The following is a 15,056-nucleotide window of genomic DNA, read 5'->3' as shown; positions in this document are numbered from 1 at the left end:
GACATTCACACCTCCTGTTCCTAGCCAGCGGCTTCTGTGACTTCATAGAGAAAGTTAAAAGGGCTGGTGAGAGAGCCTCAGAATAGAGAGACACAGATGCTTATTTTAAATCCTTTATCTATTAAACATAAATAATCACCTGTGACCCACATGTCACTTCCCCCAACCAACTCCCAAACCTTCACTGTCAGAGAGGAATCAATATTTGGACCACTGATGGTCACCTTTCCTATGAAAACTAAACTAGGCAGTGAACAGGCCAAACCTGCTCCCAACGCAGCCCCATGCCAGTGTTCACAGTGCACACCCGAGACCGGGGGGGGGGGGGGGGGGGGGGGGGGGGGACACGGGGACGGGACATCGGCAGGAGGCCCCGCAATGGCCTTTCTTATTCCTGCTCCAGCCGCAGCCCTGGAGGAGAGAGCCTGTATTTGAAGTGACTGGTGGAGGCAGGAGTCTGAATTCTGGCCTGGGCTTGAAACTCAAATGCAATCTACACCGAAGGCTGGCAACCCACAGCGAACTGGGGAGCTTCCAAGGAGGCCGGCTGCCCTGAGCAGTTGCTGGCTACACTCACGGCATCCACCAGGAAACCGCGGGGCACCTGGTGAAAGGTAACTGGGGCTCTTGTTGACTAGCAAAGCTCTCCCAGGAAAGCCATGCTCTCTGGAAAGCCCTCGCCCTGACAAACAGGGAATCTGCTCCGTGGTTTCTAGGTGGGGGCCACCTCTCTGGTCCCCCTGACATTTTATTTAGGACGGGGAAATAGTGTACATAGCTCTTCACGCTTTTCCCACCGGTGTGGGTCCTCAAATGTAAACAGTGCTGCGTGGGCCAGCGGCGATGGCCACCGGCCCACAAGGCAACCTGGCAGTGATCAAGTGCCACTGATGTCCCTGAATCTCATGGCCAACCCTCATGCAGACAGACACCCGAGTGCAGCAGGACACGGGTGTGAGTGGACATGCGCTGCCTGAGGGTCGAGGAGGTAGAAGAAGCTGAGCTCGCAGCCGCCGCTCCACGGCGTCGGGACAGCTTCGACGGCAGAAGGCTTCCAGTGCCGCAGGCGTCCCGGTCCACTCCCTGCAGAGGGACTCAGAGCCACCTGTCCCAGGGAGGCAGCACCCACGCGCAGAACTGGGAAGGGAAGAGCTCAGGTGTGTGGAAGCTCATCGGGGCCCACATGGGTCCCTGAGTCCCCCGCAGAGGCCTTGGGCGGGCCGGCCAGGCTCTCGGCGGGAGGCTGGGAAGGGCGGCAGCAGCAGAGCGCGAAGAGCCGCGTCCGCACAGCGCGGGTGCAGAGGACAAACATGATGCAGTTGGCGCCTCCCTGAAACGTGTTCCCGATTCCCTGTCAGGGAGGAGAGGAGAGGATGAGCGCCAGGGCTGCCGTGGGTCTTAAACACACAGCAAGGGGGCTGGCGGACCCCAGAACTTGGCCCTCCGCCCCTGGCTAGGCTGCGATGACCCCGCCACGCGGGTCTTTGGCAGAGCTCTGGGCAGGTCTGAACTTGCACACCTGGCCCAAACCCGTCTCCAGGTCTTCTGGATTGGAAGGGACCCAGGATCAGTCCACTCTCCTGAGTCTCCCCCTAGGCCGTTAGACAGCCCCTCGACGTAGGTCCCCAGGCTGCACTAGAGCCACTTTCTCTTGCCAAGGCTCCCGTCGCGGGCAGGGAGGAAGGCACAGTGGAGCCGCGCCCCCTGCCAGCCCACCCCACTGGGGACGTGCCCACCCCACTGGGGACAGCAATCTGACCCTGCCTCGGGGAGCAGCAGGGCCAGGGAGGGCGCAGCTACCTACATGCAGAACGACAAGCACCGGGGTCTGCACGGCCGGGGAGCCACAGAGGGTCAGGACGAAGCGCACGGTGCTCCAGACCCGAAGGCAAATGAAGATGAGCGGGATGAGAACCAGCTTCTTGTCAGCCATGGAGCTGTGGTGCTGGAGCCGGTGTGCCTCGGACAGGATGGGCCGGTACTCCGAGAGCGCCTGGTGCTGCGCAGGGGACACGGAGGACAGGCGTGAGCAGGCCGGGCCGCGTCCTCCCAGCGACTCAGGCTCGTGGGGGAAGGAAGCAGCGAGGCGCGGGGGGCCTCCCGCCTGCGCCCAGCTCCAGCCCGGATCCTCCCCCTGAGCTCCCGTCCCCTCGCCCCCCGGCCTGTGCCACACCTCCACGTGGATGTCTACACCACGTCGGAAAATGGAACACCTGACTTCCGCCCCAAGCCTACTGCGTGCCTCCCCATCTCAGCTAATGGAAACACCATCCTTCCAGGTGCCCAGGCCAGATTTTGGGTGTCGTCTCTGCACAGCCCACATCCCATCCACGAGCAAGTCCTGTGGGCTCTACCTTCAAAAGAGACCCAGAATCTGGATGTTCCTTCCCCTGCCACCAGTGTGGCCCGAGCCCCATCACAGCTTCTATGGATGGCTGCTGCCTCTTCTGGTTTCTCTCTGTGACCCACACCATCCAACCCCCTCCCTGCTATGGTCTTGTTCTCAGCACAGAAGCAGCACTGTCGCTCGAAAACCTAAGTCAGATCAAGCCAGTCTTCATTCAAAGTTCTAGGTGGCTCCCATTTCACAAGTTCCTTACCAAGTCTCCAACCCCGGGTAGCTCTGACCCACTCCTACTTCTTTCCCCTTATTTGCTCTACTGCAGTCACACAGGTCTCATTACTCCCAAACATGCCGGGCACACCCTACCCCAGGGCCTTTGCACTAGTTGTTTCCTCTATCTAGGTGCCCTATTCCCTGGCCCTCTTCCAGTCTTTGCTCCAGTGTCACCTTCTGAACAAGGCCCATCCTGACGACCCTACTGAATCGCAAAGGCATTTCCCACACAGTCCCATCCCCACAGCCAGCTCTTTGTTTTTGTCTGGTTTCACAGCTCTTATCACCCTCCTTCCTAGACATAGCTCTCCCTTGTTTAGCAGGCCGATTGCTTATGATGGCCCTCCCTCCAGAATACAAGCTCCCCAGACCCTGCCCCATAGGAGGAGCTCACAGGAGGGGCTCCCCCCAAAGCTGGGGCAGGAAGAAGAGATGAGCAGGCACTAGCTGGGGCTTCCCCGCCTCTGGGAACGCCCTTCAGTGAGAAGGGGAGGCTCCACTTCCAGATCACAGCTGAATTTTATTTTTTTTAATATGTCTTTATTGATTTCAGGGAAAGAAAGGGAGCGGGAGAGAGACAGAAACATCAATGATGAGAGCGTCATTGACCGCCTGCCTCCTGCACAGCCCCTGCTGGGGATCGAGCCTGCAACCCGGGCATGTGCCCTGACTGGGAATCGAACCGTAATCTCCTGGATCCTAGGTCGATGCTCAATTGCTGAGCCATGCGGGACGGGTGATCACAACTGAATTTTTAAAAACTGCTCACAACAAAGATGTGTTTTTGAGCCTGGCCCTGTGTCAGGGACACTGAAGGTCCCGGTGAGAGGAGGCGCCACACACCTTGGCATCTCTGGGCACCTGAGCTGCCATAACTCACTTGCTCAGCACACCTGCCTCCTCCCCCCGGGGCCTTCAGCAGCTGCACCTTCCAGAACTGAGTCACTAAGGGGAGGGCTGGGTCTGCTCCTCGGCTTGTTTACTTTTAGCTCTCCTTCCTAGCCAGAGGCAGGGAACATCTATCACACACACCCCAACACTAGTCTCCCTTCTTTTGAAAAGGCTTGTGGAGTTGTGGATCCTTCTCACACACAGGGATCATTCTCACACACGGGGATCGGCCTAGTGGCCCCAGGCTCCCTGCCTGTTACAGGAAGGGCAGCTCCAGAGGGGCGTCCTGGGCAGAGCCTGGTGGAGCTCTGGAAGCCTTCGTCTAGGAGCCCGGGCCCTCCCAGGGCAGGAGACACAAGAAGAAGGTGAGGAGGGCACCCCCTGGCCCAGGCAAGAAGACAAAGAGGGTTTTGGACCAGTGGGTAAGCCCTGCAGGCATCTCTCCAGCTGAGCCAGCAGGGAGGACAAGGGTCAGTCCAGCTCAGTAAAACGAGAACCAGAGGTCTCGACTCAGATCCGGTGTCACAGACACAGCCAGCAGCACCCTACAAACTCAGAAGTGGCTGCTGAGCCAAGAGTCTGCCCTGAATGACAGGGACACACTCGCTTACAATTCCAGCCTCAAACACTCAGGGCACCGCACCAGCGACCCTGCAGAATGAGCCTGGAAGTCTGTATTCAGAGTTTCACGGGAACCTGTCTTGCGGCTCCAGCCACTTGTCACCTTTTATCATAAATACTTACGCTTCTGCCTCTTTCTAGGACAGGATCCCCATCTGGGTTCTCAGGATAAACTCCCACCGCACACAGAGCTTTGTGCATAGTAGATGCTCAATAAAAATGTACTGAATGAGTGGCCAAGCAGATCGATGGATGAGTTCATACGGGGCTTTTTTGGGGGCAGCAGTTTGCTTGTGGCTGGGAGGAAGCCAATACTTTACATTTGCAGAACTAATAGTTAAGAACAGGGAACAATTTGGCCAGACTGTCGAGAAAAACCATTCTTTCCTAGAATTTCTGGCCAGCCCACGTTGCCAGACGTCTCCTAGACTGCTGGCCAGCTGGCCCAGCATATTGATTTATGAATTCCTGAGTGCCTGGAAAGTCTACCATTTGGCCTATGATTCTAATCGTCTAGCAAAATGAGGTGAGTTGTTACATCACAGATGATGAGATTCATGAACTCCCCTCCGGTCCGATCTCACTTGGATACTGCTCGGCTCTCCTCTAAATTCTCTCGAGGTAGAGCCACCGCGGTGGTCTGTCCAGGAGGGGGAAGTAGAGGGCTGTGGCCAGGCACATAGGCTAGCGCTCTCCTGGGGAGCTGAGCGGCTTTGGGGGGCCCTTAACCTCAGTAAGCCCCTCTTTCCTCACCCGCAGATGAAGTCACAGGACCCGCTCCTGACGGGGCCATATAGTCCACAAACCAGACAACCCAGGAGGCGTGCAATTCACAGCAACTGACGCAGGGCAAGCCCTCCATGACTAGTTGTGTCCCCTAAGGTGGCTGGGCCCAGCGCCAGGACTGGGCGGCCCCGCGGCACAGGGAGCAGGGAGCTCTGGGGGCCCCGGGGGCGCGAGCGGCACCTACCGCCCTGCTGATGTGCTTCCTGATGAGCAGGTAGAGCACCGGCAGCGCGACGTAGGCCAGCATCTCCCACAGCTTCCCCGTCAGCAGCATCCACAGGACGCGGTCCTCCGCCTCCAGGTCGATCCAGCACCAGCCCACGGACACGTCGGAGGCGTCATAGCCGATCTTCTTCAGGATGACGGCTGCCACGGTGATGGACAGTGGGACCCCCCAGCTGAGGAATTAAGGAGCAAACGGGCACCGAGGTCAGGCCCCGGCTCCCAGCACAGCCAGCAGGGGGGAAATGACTGGGACGACCACGCCCTCCAAGTGTCCCCGGAGAAAAGAGGGGCAGGAGTCCCCAAAGCCGCAGCCCAGCCCTGCTCTGCCCAAGCCCCGCCAAGCCCGCCCCAATGCCAAACAGCCAGCCTGGGTCCAGGGGTACACACGCTGATGGCCTGGGGTTGCCTGGGCAGGGGGTTCCAGGGTCCCGTGCACCTGCAGCAGGACCTGAAAGGGGATCGGGCTTTGGGCAGACACACGTCCCAGGTCCTGAGGCCTCTTTGCTCTATGGGGAGGGGGAGTGCCCCAGCAAAGGGGGCCCCTAAAGCATAAAACCCAGGGCAGCACCAGGCTCCCTTTCTGGAGTTTAATTGCTATCCCCACAGCAACGCAGCAGCAGGGATGGGGCCCAGCCCTGAGCCCCTTCCCGGTAGTCCCCATACCAGTGCCCTCAGTGTCCGTGTCCCCAACAGGGGAGGCAGGAAGGAGCATGTCCTCCTAGAGGTCACAAAGGCACAGAAGGGACAAAACCCCACAAAAGTTAACGTGTATGATAAAGGTATCAAGTTACACCCAGGAGTTTGCCCATTTTAACTGCTCATTCTATGCAAAGTTATTTATCTGGTAAGTTAATATACAGGCCAGGGCAAAAGTAGGTTTACAGTTGTGCGTATGGGAAACAGTTTATTCCTGTATTATTACTTATTAATTATTGTATTATTTTACATATGACCAACTGTAACCCTACTTTTGCCCCACCCTGTATATTAGTGTCAAACTGTTTTATTGTAATAGAGGGTTACCTTTTTAATATTTTTAAAAATTGATTTTGAGAGAGAGAGGAAGGGAGAGGGGGAAAGAGAGAAACATCAATCAGCTGCCTACCAAGGATTGAGCCTGAAACCAGGGCATGTGCCCTGACCAGGAATCAAACCAGTGACCTCTCAGTGCAAGGGACGGTGCCCAACCAACTGAGCCACACAGGCCAGGCGGGTTGCCTTTTTAAAATTCATGTCATCCTGGGATTTTAGGACAACATGTCACAGCTAAGAGCCTATGAGGGCGAGGGCCGTGTTGGTTCACTACTCTGTCACCGGGTAGCAGCAAAAGACGGGCCTGCTGAATGAATGAATAAATGAATGAACTTTGAGCCAAGTGACTGAGAGCTTTCCCCAATTCACTCCTTAATATTCACTGCATGCACATTATTGAAAACGAGTGCCTGGCCGGCGTGGCTCAGTGGTTGAGCATCGGCCTATGCTCCAGGAGATTATGGTTCGATTCCCAGTCAAGGCACATGCCCGGGTTGCTGGGTCAATTGCCAGTGGGGGGCGTGCAGGAGGCAGCCGAGCAATGACTCTCTCATCATTGATGTTTCTCTCTCTCTATCTCCCTCTCTCCCTTCCTCTCTCTGAAATCAAAAAAGACATAAAAAATAAATAAATAAAAGTAAAAGGCTTTTAAAGTTGCTAAAACAGCAATCCTGAAGTTATATGTGTGGTTTCTCATCACTTTATGGTTTACTGGGCTCCGCCAATGAATTCTGGGAAGGGAAACACGCCGTGTGGAGGGACCGTCACCAGGAAGGAGGCCGGAGCAGAGGGTCCCCAATCGCGCTGGAAGGAGAAGCAGAGGAGGGACAGCACAAGCGCCCGCGCTCACAGGCAGCGCGGTGATCCTTTCCCCTTGCTCAGCGTCTTGACGCCCTTATAGGAGGCTTGGGGACCACACAGTGACAGACCACATTCTGAGAATTAGGTGTGCCCTACTAAAGCTACAAAGTGATGTATTTCCTCTAGATCACTGGGCTGTTCCCGGAGCTGAGTGTGTGCTGGGAATTGCCAAAGAGAAGACCAAAGAGGCAGAGAGGCGGCTTTGAAAGGGTTAAGAACAAGGGCTGATCAATCGGAGTTGCTGTTTCAACTTGAACATAGATGGCAGCTCCACTGGGGCCAGAAGCTGTTCAGGGAGGTATTTAAATGGAAGGTGGTAAGAGGCAAGGTCAGGGAGCGGTGGGAATGGAGTGGGAGGAACTGTCTGCTAAGCCAGCAAAGCAGGTTTCACCAGACTCATAATGAGTGGAATCGGCCGCCGTGCGCTGGTAACGCTTAACAACTGGCTCTCCAGAAATATATTGGTATTCGTGTATGTATGTGTGTAAATATGCACATTTAAATTTATTCTAAAACTTACTGATATAAAAGATGTGAAGTACAATTTATAGGGAACAACACACAAAAGTCCTCACTGTGAATTCCAAATGGCCAACTGAATCTCACAGAATGTTTTTGTTGGTTTTCACCCAACTCAGGTATCCGCAACCACTCTGGCTACAATCAGCAAAGAAAGTAGCCCCAGGGCGTGAAGCTGACTGATAGTTTCATTTTTCTTAACAAGGGAGAGGAAAGTGAAATAAGGAAGATGTAGGACAAGACAAATGCCAGGACTTCACTGGTTCCACAGTGACATGAGCGACCTCTTTGTGGGAAAGGATAATAATTTCTAACGCGGGAGGAGTGTTTCCTCTTCTCCGCTGGTGACACTGCCTCTTCTCATCACCTCCCCCTGAAATACCCGGCTTCCTGCCTGCCCCCACGTGGCTGCCACCTCGGCTTAAGTTCAGAGACAAGTAACACTTTTAATATTTACTTATTCATGTATTCTCCATCACTCTCTTAAATCCAGGTCAGGGGTCCAGCAAACTATGGCCCTCTAACCGAATCCGGCCCATGGTCTGTTTTTTTAAATAAAGTTTTATTGCAACACAGCCACACTCATTTGTTTATTATCTATGGCTGCTTTCAGGCTGCAACAGCAGAGTTGAGCGGTTGCAACAGAGATCACATGGCTTGTGAAGTTGAAAATACAACCTTGTCCTTAACAGGAAAGGTCTGCTGACCACTGCCCTACACAATCAACGAAACAATACAGCAAGCCCTCATTTGTAATGTTTGCCAATTTCCAAGGTGTAAATATCCCACCGTGGCCAAGTTCAAGCCACCAGTTCAGATGCACAGCAGCATACCATCGGTTAGGATTTCCATCGCACAGATACAACAATGTGAATAACCTCAAGTGCACAGAACAGAGTCACGTGTGGTAAAATAATTAGGACGTAATCAATTGAGTATTTTTATGACTTTTTAGAGAGGTGATGAGGGGAAAATGAGGTCACTAGGGTAGGCCCTTATTCAATGCGACTGGTGTCCTTATGAGAAGAGGAGATTATGATACACAGATGCACAGAGGGACAAGCATGTGAAGACACAGGGTACAGACAGCCATCGACAGGGCGAGGAGAGAGACCTCAGAGGAAAACCCTGCCAACACCTCAATATCACTTCCAGCCTCCAGGACTGTGAAAATACCGAGTTTTGTTGCTTAAGCCGCCCCGTCTGGGGCACTTTTTCCGGTAAGACCCAGGACACTAATACAGAGGTTTTCTATAAACTACAGGGGGAGAGACATGCTCTGGGTACGGGTCATAGCCCAGCCCCTGGGGACCCTATCCCAGAGGGGAAGGGATGGATGGGAAACACCCTGCACCCCCTCACCCCCTCCTAACACCCCTCCCACCAGGAATGGCAGAGCTTGGGGGGGGGGGGCGGGTGGGCAGGCTAAACCGACCAAAGACATTCAGATCTGTCACGAGGAGCTTAGCTCTTCTAAGAACTGGCGAGGAGCTCAGCTCTTCTTAGAACTGGCGTCCTTTCTGTTTTCAAAGCTCCTCCAGGGAAGTATAACTAGACCAGCCAGGTGGGGAGTAAGTCATCTCTGTCCCTGGCATTTGTCAGCCGACCTCCAGCAGGCGCCTGTCCCCAGAACAGCGTGTGCTCTGGGCTTCCCTCAGAGTTCCCGGCTCTGCCCAGCTGGGGATCTTCCCAAACCTCTCCAGCCACGGTCAGGGTGGGGACACTTGCGGAGACAGAGAGCCACTTCCACTTTCTACTTCACATGCAAATGGCAGTACTCCCCCTCCCCCTTGCACTAAGGGTGGGGGCCTCGGGTCTGCCCTCTCCCCAACCTCACCCTTCCTACAGGCCCCGGTTGGGGGCGGGGAGTTGGCTGCGAAGGAAACAAAGGGGTCCCCAGACAGCAGCAGCGCCCTGTGTGCCATGTGGCCTATGGGGAGCCTTGAATGTTACCATAACTCAAAAAATGCTTCGAGAACAAAACTCTCGGGCAACAATGTGTCAATTTAGAAAGCTCTTGGGGGCAGGACTGAGCGGCCCCAGAGGGAAACGCAGCTGCAGAGAGCCAGGCCTGGCGAGAGGGATCACAAGGGCCACGCAGCCTCGAGGTCTCTTTCCCGAACAATGGGCCCTAATTGTTAAGTGTGGAACAGAGGGGTGGGACGTGGGAGAGGTTCAGGGAGTCAGCTGCTGGCCAGGCCACCACGAGGTCACTCTGCAGCTCTGGGGGGGGCGGCCCCAAAGGTTTTAAATACCCCTCTGACATCATCTTCTGCAGCCCTGGTTCTGGTGGGCACCTGGGATCCATCCTGTAGCGCTCAGAGCTGCTTCCTGCCTACCTGGGTCCCAGCCAGGTAAGGACCAGCAGGTGTGACCTTCCCTGGCTGAAGGGTGGCACCTCTGCTCCCACAGCCTGCAGTGGCTTCCCGTGAACACACTGACGCAGTGCAGAGAACTATCTGCTACACAGCAGTGCCCTCTGAAAACGTCTTGGAGGTAATAAAAAATCCAGTTCAACTCTTGTTATTTTGGAGAACACTGACCGACATGGGGTGCTATTCATGCAGCCTCTGTGTCCCTCATTCAGACACTGCCTGCTGGGGCCCTGTCCCTGGGCCCCACAGCAGTGAGCTAGTTTCCAGTTAGAGAACTCAGAGGACCTTCCCTCTCAGGATGTTTCCCCTTTTCTCTCATTAGAACTTCCCACTCCCCATACAGGGGGTTTTATGGTAAACTCGGGGTGCCACAGACTCCTTCCTCCAGAACCTCCAAGCAAAAGCAAACTCCAAGGGTGGGTGAGCACGTGGGCCAGGGGCACAGGGCCTGTCCCTGCCAAGAGTCACGCCCACAGCTACTCCCACCTCAGTGGAGTCAGAAGAAATCCTAAAACTGCTCAGTGGCCAGCTTGGCCAGGACCCTTCTACTCTGGTCTGGACGTGGGGAGATGAGGCACCCCCCAGCCTGACTTTCCCTCAGGCCCACAGGACGCAAGGGCTGATGCCTGTGGCCTGGGGGCTTGCAGGTGGGGGGGGTTCACCGACTAGCGTGAACCATTTCCAGCTTCCCTCGGGAGCAGCCCACCAGCTGGAGGGGGAGGAGGGGCTGGCAATTGCTTTTCAAAGGCCGGTCGCCTCCCGCAGGAGCACAGGGATGGTTTCAGGCCACTTGGATTTATTTTATGGGAAGGGAATGGACCCCACGCACAGCAGCTCTAGTCCTGAGCTTCTAGCACTTTCTTAGGTGAGTATGGCCACAGACGCACATCCACATGAATGTAAACTACAGGGCGTCTGTGTCAACAGTAGCAACGGACTTAACACAGGGCTTTCCCTTGAACACTGAACACTCTCAGGACACCAAGAAATTCACTGCACAACACTGTCCATGGACGCGGAAAGCCTGAGGAGTAACAGGACACTTATCTCAACAAGACATTTATTCATGACAGAAGGAGAAACGGTAACTGCAGCGGAGGACTGACTGATAACACCTTGCCAAGCGATCGGGGGAGCAGGGCCAGGAACCCACACATCAAAGACAATGTCGCCGGGAGGAAGCAGAGAACAGCTCCCGTGACATCCCTGCAGCGGTGCAGAATCCCACACCCGCAAGGCAGCGCCGGCCACCCGGGCAGAGGGTCGCCCCGAAATAACGGCCTGTGCTCTTCCAAGAAGTCAAGTCAGGAGACACCAAGAAAGGCAGAAGAACCCTTCCCGGCTGAAGGAGGAGACTGAGGGCCAAACTAACACCCAAGACAAGCTTTTCCCTTGCTGTCGGGGACATTGTTACAAGACTGACAAAGTCTCAACCCGGTCCACAGTCAGATCCCTGCTAACCTCCCGCCTCTGGGAGGCCGATGTGGGTCCTTAAGAGACTGTCCTTGTCTTTTGGAAACACACACTCAGGGGCATCAGGTCTGCGACTGACTTACTCTTAAACGGTTCCGGAAAAAAATAACTGGAGAAGACGAAGGTAACATGACAAAACGTTAATAATGGGGAACTCCTGGAAAGTTAAAAATAAATCATTGTCAAATTATATCTCAATTAAAAAAATTCTTGTTGGGGCCAAGAGCAAGAAGGAACCCTAAAAGGAGGACTGACCTGGAGTCCTAAGCCTGAGCCTCCCGCCATGTGGCCTCGGGCAGGTCTCATCACCCGTAACTGGAGGGTGGCCACCTTGTCCATTCCCTTACTGGTGACCAGTGAGCTAAGGAACGGGACAGCATTTTGCAAGAGCTCAGGAGCCAGATGCAGCTCACAGGAAATACAGTTTCCCCGAGGTTAACAAAGTGTAAGCTGCCCTCTTCTCCAATGAGAAAAAAAGCCTTTGTGCAAAGGGAGCCCCGTCAGGTGCCACTATGGGGCCCTCTGAGCAGGTGCTTTCTGGGAGCCTGCGTATGGGCAGGACTGTCCCCAGCCTCCTGCTGTTCGCTGCTGCCTGCTGCGTGCAGTTTTGCAGACGGCTATTTCCACCTAACATTGTATCATACCATTTTTTTAAAAACGATGTACAGAGTTCACAGCCAGTACAGGCTATATAACATTTCCAGTGGGGCTGTCGCCTGTAACTCACTGTTCCCTATTTTGTGGACATTGAGGTTGCTTTCAAATTCTCCCAGAGAGCAGTGTCTCCCAAACTCCTTTGCACATATAACTTTGCGTGCATTTTGGATTATCTCCTTAGACTAGGTCTCTATAAATAGGATTACTGGGTCTAGGGGTATGAACCAAAAGCTTTCCATGCCAATTATTCCAACTTACATTGCCAAGGACAATGTAGGAAAATACCAGTTTCATCGGCATTTATCACGTTCGTATTCTGCCTTACCGTTTTTTTCTTACTTAACGAGAAAATGATACCTCAGTGTTACAACTTGCATTGTCTTGAGTACTAATGGCACTAAAATTTTTCCCATATGTATTTACCAACTTTTACTATTTTGTCTGAATGTGGCCTTTGTCCACTTATCAGGATATTTGTTGTTGTGTGTGTTTTTAAAAAAAATCAATTCATAAAAACTCTTTATGGAATAGAGATAGCAACCTTTTGTGTTGTCATATTTTAAAATACTTTCCAAGACCAGAAGGTTTGAAGAAGTGGGCTGACTTTCAGTTGTCTGAAATGGTAACAAGGGATGACAGCCCAACCTGTGTCTGAAGATGACATTTCCCATAGCAACAGGCACTTAAGCAACAATAAACTGATCATTAGCTCATTACCTCTACAGTCTGGGAGGATCAGGGTCAATAGATGAACCTGTTGGACAGGTTTTACCAGTTCTCTCACTCTAGTAAAACGTGAGTGCTAACTTCTGAAAGGGAATAGTCCAAGTCCCTTTCTAGCTTGGACACAGGTATTTTCTTTTAAGGAGCAGGTGGATCACATTTAACACACAAGACGAGCACTTTGCATCTCTTTTATGACCAGAAGGCGACACACATACTTTCTCAGGAGGCCTTTCCTAACCACCACAGAAACCCCTCCAGAAATGAACAGAAAGAACTCCCAGCTCGGGTTTCTTAGAAAAGTTGTCCTATTCCATAGGAGCCGCACCCAGTTTATCACTTAAAAAATACATTGGATTCAATGTTTTTAAAAAGATGGGGGGAAAGAGAAGAGATTCTTGCACAGAAAGTCCTGGGCGCCTCTCAAGTACATGTGAACTCTGGTGTGTACAAACTGCCCACGCCCAACCTGCCTGCCAAGGACCAGGTCTCTGAAATGGACGGAGAGGTCAGGGGGATGCTGTGAGGGGAGGAAAGGCAGCCCCACTTTCCGTGGGTCTCTGCGGCATCCGGGAACTGTTTGAATGGCTTGCTGCAACTTTGACTCGAACAGCTGAGAAGCAGGCCATTTAGTTTCCCAGGGACCAGCTGGCTTCCTTCCAACAACTCTGAGAAGAGGTCAAGTGACTTTTGCAGTCTTGTGACCTCACTGTTGTGACACCCAGGTGTCTCTACTGAAGTGCTGACTGTCCTCAGTCTTTGGAAAGTACTCAAGCATTTAACAGAGAGGACCTATAATTAGGGCAGGATCTGGTGCTCTTATCTGGGGAGGGAGAAGAGGAAACATGCCCTGTAAGATTCCTGTCTCGGTTCAACACAGGACAGTACCAGATGTCTGAATCTTGAAAGGGGCCAGCCTTCTCCCTCAGGTGAGGGGTACTTGATGAGATAGATGCTTCAATGCCAAGGGCAGGGCAAGGCTTTCATTGTCCCTATTCTCAGATACTCCCTGTAGCTGGTGGCCCTCTTCCAGACCAGCCACTGCTACTGACCTCAACCTCAGAGTTGCTCAACTCTAGCAAGTCAAGATCATCTAGAACAGAGATAACAACAGACATGGGCCTGAGGTCTAGCCATGACCAAAGAGAAAATAAAGAACTGAATTTGGCAGAAGGCTAGACGGAGACCGGCAGCCTAGGAGTGAATGCACCACACCTGTGGCTTGGGGTTCTGGTCGTGGCATGGGAGTGGGAGCTGGAGGCTCTTCAACTTGGGGTGACCACCTAACTCGTCTCCCAGCCTGGGATCCAGGCGCTGCTCCCCAGGTGCAGCCCTGATGGTCAGAGCGCAGTGAAGCAGGAGCCCAGGTGCATCGAAGCTCCCAGGGCCGAGCTCCAAGGGCGGGCTCTGGCCCTCCTCCCTCCCCTCCAGGTGCTGAGCTGAGGCGCCCACCTGGCGGAGAATGGGGAGCGGGGGCAAGCAAAAGGGGGCGCCCTCTGCCGTGATGCTCACGACACGTCCATCCCTCGGGCAAGCCTGACCTCGTCCTGCTCACCCAGGTCTGCCCTGGTGAGTGAGCAGACACTGCCTGCGGGCGCCGGGCCAGGGGTCCGACCGAGACCTGGGCGCCAGAAGGGCCCGAGGGCCACGGGGGGCGGCCACTCACCTGACGATGTGGAAGGCCCAGAGCAGGCGGTGGGACCCGGGTCCGCGCGTGGTGCGCACGATGCTGAGGTACAAGTAGAGGGCGATGGCCACGGTCCAGAAGAAGGAGCTGGTGTTGGCGAAGGTGGAGAGCGCGCCCTGCAGCACGCAGTCCCACGAGGGGCCCGAGAAGTCCTGCAGCACCCCGTAGAAGTAGGAGACGGCTGACAGCAGGTCGGCCAGCGACAGAAAGAGCAGCAGGCGCCGCGCCCGGCTGCGCAGGTCGGGCCACAGGGCGTGCGTGGCCACCAGCAGGCCCGAGCCGAGCGCGGAGAGCGCGCACGACAGCAGCACCACGGCGCGTTCCGACGGCACCAGCTCGGTGGGCGGCGCGGGCGGCGGCATGGCCGGGCTGGGAGCGCGAGGAGGGGCGGGGGCCGGAGCGCGCGGGCGCCGGGAGGGCGGACGCCGGGCCGCCGGTGCGCCCGCCACCCGGCCGCCACCGCAGACTCTGCACCGACGCGCCCGCGGCTCAAGTCCCGACCCCTCCCCAGCCCCGCGAGCTTCAGCCCTTCGCCCCGCCCCGGCTCCCGGGCCGGCCCCATGCCCCGCCCCTCGCCCCTCGCCACGCC

General features: G+C 54.8%; 1 protein-coding gene across 1 annotated transcript; it reads right to left on the bottom strand.

The window, feature by feature from the left end:
* Nucleotides 1–334: 334 nt before the first annotated feature.
* GPR157 (G protein-coupled receptor 157) lies at nucleotides 335–14,829 on the bottom strand. Its single transcript, XM_016214724.2, has 4 exons — nucleotides 14,447–14,829; nucleotides 5,100–5,313; nucleotides 1,805–1,999; nucleotides 335–1,351 (listed from the first exon to the last, which is right to left on the bottom strand). The coding sequence occupies exons 1-4, from the start codon at nucleotides 14,827–14,829 to the stop codon at nucleotides 1,154–1,156; spliced, it is 990 nt and encodes a 329-aa protein (XP_016070210.2). The 3' UTR covers nucleotides 335–1,153.
* Nucleotides 14,830–15,056: the final 227 nt, after the last annotated feature.

Source organism: Miniopterus natalensis, chromosome 9, assembly GCF_054644295.1.
Source record: "Miniopterus natalensis isolate mMinNat1 chromosome 9, mMinNat1.hap1, whole genome shotgun sequence".
NCBI lineage: Eukaryota > Metazoa > Chordata > Mammalia > Chiroptera > Miniopteridae > Miniopterus > Miniopterus natalensis.
Note: the sequence above shows the minus strand (reverse complement) of the source record. Positions and strands in the feature narration are given on the sequence as shown.